This window comes from Perognathus longimembris, chromosome 11 (genome assembly GCF_023159225.1).
Source record: "Perognathus longimembris pacificus isolate PPM17 chromosome 11, ASM2315922v1, whole genome shotgun sequence".
NCBI classification, from domain to species: domain Eukaryota; kingdom Metazoa; phylum Chordata; class Mammalia; order Rodentia; family Heteromyidae; genus Perognathus; species Perognathus longimembris.
The window spans coordinates 3,648,748-3,657,902 of record NC_063171.1 but is presented as its reverse complement, the minus strand read 5'-3'; the positions used below and the strand labels follow the sequence as shown (position 1 = coordinate 3,657,902).

At 41.4% G+C, this 9,155-nt stretch overlaps 1 protein-coding gene across 1 annotated transcript; it reads left to right on the top strand.

Annotated features, from left to right (window-relative positions):
• Nucleotides 1-218: 218 nt before the first annotated feature.
• LOC125359737 (ly6/PLAUR domain-containing protein 8-like) lies at nt 219-7,054 on the top strand. Its single transcript, XM_048357623.1, has 5 exons — nt 219-702; nt 1,045-1,161; nt 2,856-3,023; nt 3,748-3,879; nt 6,742-7,054. The coding sequence occupies exons 1-5, from the start codon at nt 549-551 to the stop codon at nt 6,969-6,971; spliced, it is 801 nt and encodes a 266-aa protein (XP_048213580.1). The 5' UTR covers nt 219-548; the 3' UTR covers nt 6,972-7,054.
• The last annotated feature ends 2,101 nt before the right edge of the window (nt 7,055-9,155 follow it).

Here is a 9,155-nt window from a genome sequence, read left to right as displayed (position 1 = left end):
TTTGCTGCCTGGGTATGGGCCCCTAAAGGAGACATTAGACCCACACTAAAGGAGATATCAGGACCCTGACCCACACAGTCTTTCCTTTTCACTTCTGGCTGCCATGAGGTGAACAGAACTCCTTCACCTGTGCTCCCTCTAATATACACTGCAGCCACAGGCCCAAAGTGATGAGGTCAAGTGCTAGGCGGAAGCCTCTGAAACCATGAGCCAAAATAATATATTTTTTGTCATTTTGAGGTGGCTAGGTCAAGTGTTTTGTCACAGTGATGAAATTCTGACTCTGATTTCATAGTAAATGGAACTGAAAATTTATCCACCTGCCTATTTTGCATCTGAAATGACTCCACAGGAAAATGCCCCCAGTTGGGCTTTCTTCATATTTGTGTAAAGATGCCTCAGCAGGCGTTAATACTTAGGATCCTAGTGTAAGCACAGAGTGGAATATCAATCATAACTCTGTGCTCCCTGTGCCAGGCTCTGACTTTCTCTCCTACAAAGGTGGAGAGGGTACTTGGCTTTTTGTGTATGATGCAAACACCTTGTTGATGACAGGATTTTTGCCAAGCCCCTGGGGCTGCTTTCCTTGTGTCTCTGCAGGTTGCAGCTCTGTGGCCCCAGACTCAGGAGACATGAACTTTGGCACCATGAGAGGCATCCTTGTTGCTGGTGTCATCATGGCACTGGCCATTGCAGCTGTAGGTAAGAAAAGCCCACAAGGCTCCATTTGGTGAGAAGGACCAGAATTTGTCCTGGATTTTCCAACCTCTCCCGTGGTTTCTCATGTCAGTGTGGTCAGTAGAGGGTATGAACCCAGAAGAGCCATTCTATTGTTGGTCAAGGTCGAGTGTTATCATTGGGGAATGGTAAACAGTAGGAGAAATGGATGGGTGTGGCTTCAGCTCACAAAATCAAATTTGGGGATTCCTGGAGGGCAGGGATAGCATCCTACCTACATCCCTTTTCCTAGAAGGAGCTTTGTGCAAGGCATGCTCTGTAAATGTCTACTGAATGTTGACTGATGTTGGATATTTTGCCTCCCAGAATCCCTAAATTGTAACCAGTGTGATTCAGCAACAAACTCCTGTGTCAACGTCAGTGAGTCTGAGTGTCCACAAAATTCTGAGAGCTGCATTCGTTCTTTGACCAGCTCTGTTCTGGGTAAGCCATATGGATATTTGTGTGAATCGTCCCACCAGTGAGACTCACACTGAGCAGGACCTGGATGGGTGGCTGGGATGATGGGTGTGTACACCATACCCAGTTTATTTTAATTGGTTTTGAAGGTGTCTCGCTAACTTTTGCCTGAGCTGGTCAGGCAAACCTCCATCCTCCCAACCTCTTCATCCTGACTAGCTAACGATAGGTGTGAGCCACTGCATGTAACTTGATTGCTTCCTTGTAATGTCAGTTAAGTTCTGCTACAGTTCCTGGTACTTTCTGTAAACTGGATCAGTGCTGCCCAACAGTACTTCCTTCTGTGTCAGTACTTTTCTGTCAAAGCATTTGGAATGTATGTTATATAATTAAGGAAGTTGACTTTAAAGTTAATTAATTTTATTTATTTTTATTTTTTTGTGATGCTAGGGAATGCTAAATAAACACCTCATTACTGGAGTTCATCCCCAGTTCTCTTAAATTTTATTTTGAGCTAGGATCTCATTAGTCTTTTTTTTTTTTTTTTTTTTTGTCAGTCATGGAGCTTGAACTCTGGGTCTGGGCACTGTCCCTGAGCTCTCAAGGCTAGCACTCTACCACTTGAGCCGCTGCGCCACTTCCAGGCTAGTCTTGAACTTGATATCCTCCTGACCCAGCATCTGCAATGATTACAAGCACATACCATCACATTTATTTAATTTTAATTAACCTCTATTTAGCCACAGATTGCTAGTGTCTAATCATATTTCATAACTCAGTTCTAGAAGCTGGGCTAAATTTACATTCAGTTTCTTTTTTTCTAGTTCTCACCATGTACTTATTTTTATTTTTAATATTTTATTGTTATTATAAAGGTGATGTACAGTGGGGTCACAGTTACATAAGCCAGGTAAAGAGTACATTTCTTTTTGGACAATGTCACCCCTTCCCTCACTCTCTCCAAGTTTTTCCCTCCCATCCCCACCCACAAGTTGTATAGTTCATTTTCAACACAGTGTCCAGCGCTGCATTTGCTTATCCTTTGTTCCTCCATTTATGTGCCTACCTTTACACTCCCAAAGACATATAAATGAATATGCAGAACAAAAAGGAAAGAAAACAAAACCAGAAAAAAAGGGGAAAAAAACCTCATGTTTTTATTTCCTGGAGTTCATTTTGATAAATATTATTTTGTATGATTGGGTGCATGTAGGTACTGGGCCTTTGTGCTCCTCTCCTAAGAATATCTTCATTTGGTTTCACTGTTTGTGAATGCTTAGAGACCTGTGTAATTTCTTGTCCTGGTATTTTTAGATCTCGCTTCTGAATATGAGAGAAAACACCTGCTGTTTGTCTTTCTGAGCTTGGCTACATTCAGTTTCTAAGAAGGAACAGCTAGTGTTGTGAATGTCACACTGTGCACAGGCACAGGTCTTATAAATTATTTTTAGAGATGTTTAGACTCATTGCCAGATGTAGAGGTATTATGTCAGCCTGAACCACCCATTTCCATTCTCTCTTCTTGGCCTTATGTCTAGACGGAAGTTAACCCAGATCTTGGATAATCTCCTGATAAGGGAAAGAAATACCTGACAGAGAAGGACTTTTACATTTGCAGGAAATTTTTTTAGTGACTCTGATACTTCACTGAACTCAGGCAGCTCTCCCTGGAGCCTCTCCTCATCAGGGGTTAACCATCCATGCTTGGTTTTGTATAGGAAACACCACCATGTCCAACCAGAAAATGTCCTGCTCAGCCAGCAACTGCACTGGGCACAATGACACCTTGGTGGCTTTCACTGTCCAGGTGTCTGATGGGGAGTTCTTCCGTTTTGAAGGCCAGTGCTGCCAAGGAAAGAACTGCAATGATACCAGCAATGATCCAGGTTTGTGCTGGTCCTAGGGCTCCCGTCCCACGTTTGCCAAGCCCGGGCCCTTCCCATATCACCTGGGCTGTTTGTCCTTGGGAGGTCATCTCAAGTCCAGCATTTCAGTGCATATCTGGAGAACATGAATATCTGACCTACAATTATGTGAGAAACAAAGGAGACAGACTAGTATTGGCCCCATGCTTTACCCTTCCTTAGTAGAGATAGACGTTTTGTATGTACCACAGGTAGTGTGGAAAGGGCAGTAGATGCTTAGGCTACTCCTAAACTTCATGATCCAAGGGTCTCTACCAAGCCTTAAAAATGGTGTGAATACCAAAAAACTTCTGTTCATGTGGGCTTTATCTACCAGTTTTGACTATCTTAGAAATTAAAGCTAAGAAAATTCACTAATCTTAATTAGTTTACTAAAAATAACACACATTAATGGTAATAATAGTTGTGTACTTGAAATTACTTGATGAGAAGAGTGAATACATATATATCTATTACATACATAAATATATATTTATTATACACATTTCTTTTAAATCTATAATCATATAAATGTAGATAATCCACAATTATATTATTTTACATTATATAAAAGGCTGGATCTGAGGTTCCCAAGGATGCAATTGCTCTATTCTCATTATCTCTTTGGCAGTATCTTTACTCACATGGGGCAGTGCCATGTTCTGTATACAATACTATCTTGAGTAATGCTTCTTACTCTACCCAGCCACTCCAGATGCGTCCAGAAACACAGAGTGCCCTGCTTGTTACGGATACAACATAACGTCTTGTACTGAGAAAACCCAGAAATGCAATAAAGAAGAGCGATGTGTCTCTCTAACTGCAGACATCACCAATGGTATGTTTTAGAGTTCTAGTTCCTTTGTGGGGCTTGACTGGGAAACTCAGGCCTTGAGTTGTAAGTTCTAGGTTAACACAGAAGGGCCGAGGGGGTTGAAAACAGAGGGATCAAGATTAGGATTGGGATAGAGGCTGACAATGAAGCCTTGATTTGGTTGCAATTTCTGCCTTCTTCATTTAGAGCTCTCTCTTCTGGCTGCCTTTCTCTTGAGCCCGCTCTTTCTCAGTTTATATGAGCCATGATTACTTCAGTGCACCGTGACATGCCTGACATTCACCTCTTTACTAGGATGCTATCATTTTTATTAGTGTGGAGAGTTGTGACTTTTATTTCAGTTTAGACCTACATTTTTCATCTCTACCTATCACAAGAGGCTTATGGCAGCCTGGGTCATCTTGCGGAGAGAGGGAAATTAGAATTAAAATTCGGTTGTCATTTCCTATAAAAGCAAATCTAAAGGTGAAGGTGTGATTCCTTCCCACAGGCCATTGGCTGGGACCCAGTGACTTGGCCATTCTGTCTCTAAGGGACAGAGAAATGCAGTCTAGTGGTGGCCAGCCAGTCTCTGACAAATATGGCTCAGAATATTAAGAACAAGTTGATTTCAGCTTTTGTTAAATGACAATTTCAAAAGCTTCACCATAATCACAGAGTTTTCAATGGAGCCAAGAACCACTGAATTTCTTCTTACTTCTTAAAAAAAAAATCACCCTCCATGTTTTAGAGAAGTTTTAGATTCATAATAAGATTGACTAAAAGGCACAACATTTCCCCAGGTACTCTTGTTCCCCTCACATGTAGCAGAGTAGAACAGTTGTGATAACAGATGAGCCTGTATTAACACATCATTATTACTTGAAGTCCACATTTGCATCAGAGTTCACCTTTAGTGGTGTACATTCAATAGGTGTGACAAATATATAATGACACATACACACACCAGTTAACATTATAGAGTGTCCTCTGAGCTCCAATAATTTATCCTTCCATGAATACTTTTTAAATTGTCCCTACAGTTTTCCTTTTCCAAACTGTCTTCTAGTTGAAATCATCCAGTACATTATGTAACCATTTTAACAATGGTTTCCTTTTCTTAGGAATATATGTTTAAGGCCATGTTTTCTCTCTCTCTCTCTCTCTCTCTCTCTCTCTCTCTCTCTCTCTCTCTCTCACACACACACACACACACACACACATACACACACTCTTTTTCTGGTGCTGGTAGATGAATCTAGGAACTTTGCACATGCTAAGTTCACGATCTATCACTGAGCTACACCCCAGCAAAGGCTCTTTTTACTTTTAAAATCTTTGTGATGTCAACATTAATATTTTTTATTTTTAATTTTAAAGCTATGTCCAAAGGCAACAATAATATTGGTAGGATTTTCTCTGCTCATCTTGTTCTCGGTATCTTCTGATGGATTTTTTTTGTTTTTACTTTTTACATAGAGTTTCACTGTTGCTAGGTCAAGCTTATAGCCACCAAAAGTGTATATTTTTGTTGTTTATTTTGGCCCAAGGTCACTTTTTTGTGTGTCAGTCCTAGTGCTTGAAGTCAAGGCGTTGGCACTGTCCTTGAGCTTTTTTTTTTTTTTTTTCAAGGCTAGCACTCTACCATTTGAGCCACAGCTCCTCCACTTGTAGCTTTTTTGGTAGTTAATTGGAGATAAGAGTCTCATGGCTTTCCTGTTCAGGCTGGCTTCAAGCCACACTCCTTGGATCTCAGCTTCCTGAGTAGCTAGGATTTCAGGTGTGAACCATCAGTGCCCGGCTCCAAGATCAGTTTAAAAAAAATTACTCTGGAGATGTGGCAGGCAACATATGTTCCTAAACTCCTAGCACTGCACTGATGATAGCTATGGAACAACAATAAACTACTTCCTTAAGTGGGATTTGTTAGGATTTTTGTTTCCATTTCATTTCAGAAAAAGCTAAGAATAAGCCTTGAGTTCAAATTGCAGCTCTGTACCTTATGTTTTGAGAGCTGCTTGTCTTCTAGGGCTCTCTGAGTTGCAGGTGACAGCTCATTAAGGGCACAGTGTAACTGCTTAATTAAAGTGAGCTGCAGTTATAATCACAGCTTCTCTGCACATGTCTTAGGTCTTTTGCTAGGACTTCAGTCTCAGAGCAGAATTCTGATTTATGATCAAGACATCTGTCTGCTTTTCTTTTCTTTCAAGGACAACTCAGGGAAGGGAACATCAGATCTGGAGGAATGACAGGGAAGAATGGGGAGCCAGGGTGTTGACTTGGACTGGATGCAGAAAGCAGACTTTTGAGCTTGTCCTTAGCTTTTTTTTTTTTTTAAACTAGAAGCTATGTAGAAACATAAGGAGATTGAGTCCACTCTAGCTCTGATCCTCACTTTTTTTTTTTTTTTTTTTTTTGCCAGTCCTGGGGCTTGGACTCTGGGCCTGAGCACTGTCCCTGGCTTCTTTTTGCTCAAGGCTAGCACTCTGCCACTTGAGCCACAGCGCCACTTCTGGCCATTTTCTGTATATGTGGTGCTGGGGAATCGAACCCAGGGCCTCATGTATATGAGGCAGGCACTCTTGCCACTAGGCCATATCCCCAGCCCTCTGATCCTCACTTTTGCACATGGCTTTGCAGCCCACCCCTTGCAGTCTGTTTCCTTCAAGATACATGGAAAAAGGGATCTAGCTTCTGACCTCTGTGGATCTTCTTCTTTTATTACACATCGCGGGTGCTAGACTCCTTCCTTCAGGAACAGACCAGCTCTTGGAGGTGTTTTAGCTGCCATGTAGCGGATGGGAACCAAGAGGCAGGCAGCACCAGGAGATGTGTGACAGGGCTCAGGGCTGCATGATATCCTGATTGTCTCTTTTGCATTCACAGGAACTCACTCTATGCTTTTGGTGAAAGGGTGTTCCAACATCAGTAACTCTACCTGTCAGTTCCTGGCTGCTGAAAACCAGACTGTTGGAGATGTCTTCTTCTTAAAGGTTGAATGTACAGAAGCCGCTATCAGCCCCACCCCCAAGCCCACCAGCTCCAGCCCAGGCCTCACTGTCTCCATGGCTCTCCTGTCTTTTGCCAGTCTCTTTCTGCTTCTTCTGCTGCTCTGAAGTCTGGGACCTCTGCCCTGTGCCCAGTACCTGTGGGACGCCACTGCCTATTTGTTCTGGTTCTCCTGGTTTATTGCTCAGTGGGGTGGAAGGCAACAGATAAACTATTTGTCTTTTATTAAAGTGTTGGTTTACTCACTGGCCAAATCTGTTCTGATGCATTCGGGGCTGCACTTGGTGTGAACTATGGGGTAGCACTCCCATCTCTGGACATCATGAGGCCTTGTTTTGGCAGCATGTGCATGTTTACTTTTGGACTCAATCGCTGCAGGAGGGACAAAGGCATCCCTCTTGCTTCTGAGAAGCTGACCTTTGACTTTGCCAGCATTTCCCACTTGCAACCTTATATCCCTAAGGTTCTCCATCCTCTCTTCCACACAAGCACATGCAGGAAACACCCCAGCTGAGCTCCACCATTCCCCACACTGACTGTAGTGCCAGCATCAAAGCTACCATAGATCACACTCTTTCCTGATATCCTGTTCCTCAACAATTGTTCTGGCTGTGTGTGAGGCCTACAGTATGGAAGAAACAAGAATGTCATCTCAGAAAGGTGCATGCAGGGGGACTGCTAAAGGCCCAAGTACTCTCATTGGTTAAGCTGCTCAGACAGCTATATGATCAGGTCTTCAGGCAGCTAATTGGGTGCAGGACCAAGGCTTAAGGAGGTTTCCTGTAGCATTTCAAAGAATGAAATGTGGCTCTGAAGCCTTAGTCCCTTTCCTTAGAGAACCTATAACCAAACACAAAGCCATTTACTCTATTCTCAATAACAAGAAAACCATCAGGGGACTGGGGATGTGGCCTAGTGGCAAGAGCGCTTGCCTCGTATACAAGAAGCCCTCGGTTTGATTCCCCTGCACCACATATACAGAAAATGGCCAGAAGTGGCACTGCAGCTCAATTGGCAGAGTGCTAGCCTTGAGCAAAAAGAAGCCAGGGAACAGTGCTCAGGCCCAGAGTCCAAGGCCCAGGACTGGCAAAAAAAAAAAAAAAAAAAAAGAAGTAAGAAAACCATCAGACCAAAGTACACATAGGTTCAGACTTACCAAAGAAAGTGAATGATAAGTTGGACTTTAGTTTGTTGTAATAAAAACATTTAAAGATATAAATAAGTGTGGATCTTTATGGCCCAGGATTACCGATAATGTCCATTAAGAGCAAAGCCATCATAAAGGCCATCTGGTGGAAATTCATTACCTTGTTCATGCATTTATTTGAGCTTTTGATTTTGAAATACTTTTAGTCCTATAAAATGTTACTAAAATAATCGAGTTCAAGAATTTTCTTCATCCAGTTACTCTTGATGTTCACATTACACACCACCATAATACAAGGACTGAAACAAGGAAATGAACATTGAAAAACCATTGTTAAATAACAGACTTCTCTTGTAATCTATCACATTTCCCTAATGCTCATTTTCTGATCCAGGACCTAATCCTTAATAACTAATTTCTATGTTGACCCAATCCCTTTCAATCTGGAAGAGTCTGGAATCTATCTATCTTTGACTATTGGCAAATGAATTTTGTAGAAAGTCTCTTATTTCAGCTTGTCTGATATTCTTATGATAGGATTTTGGTTATACTTTTTTGGCAAGAACACTGCAAACTTGATAAGCTTTTTCTCTCCATGTCTTGTCAGGAAGTACATGATGTTAACTTGTCACATTACTGACGTTATTATCCTTAATTGGTTGGTTAAAGAGAGTGTAAAGTTACTATCACACTTTTAAAAATATTAAGTTATCTTTTGCTGAAATGACATATAGATGAAGGGGAGAATGCAGTCAAGAAGCGAATGTATATCCTATGGAATGAAGAAGAGTGAGGGAAGGGTTTGGTAGAGGAGGCTTGGGTGAGAATGCTGAATGGGGTGACATGGATCAAGTGATCAAGATATATTTTATTCATAAACTGCTTTGTTAAGTGACAACTCCTTTGTAAAACTACTTAAAGATAATGAAAAAGAAAATAATCAATGAAAAGTTAAAGTGTCTTCAACTAGAAATTAGACACACTGTAAGGGTGTAGACACAAATATTTTACCTAGTATAACTCATCATTATGAATAAATTAGAATCAGGTGGAAAAATCATATAACAGATATTTATTTCTCGATTACTTAAACTCTAAGGCTGATCTTGGTTGGGCAGATGTCTGCATCTCCCCTCCAAGAATA

Bases quoted from the DNA above. Each gene is read 5' to 3' on its own strand.
- LOC125359737 (XM_048357623.1), top strand. From the start codon at position 549: ATGACAGGATTTTTGCCAAGCCCCTGGGGCTGCTTTCCTTGTGTCTCT. The intron at 3,024-3,747 runs GTTTGTGCTGGT...TACTCTACCCAG, and splicing joins TGATACCAGCAATGATCCAG to CCACTCCAGATGCGTCCAGA. The intron at 3,880-6,741 runs GTATGTTTTAGA...TTGCATTCACAG, and splicing joins AACTGCAGACATCACCAATG to GAACTCACTCTATGCTTTTG.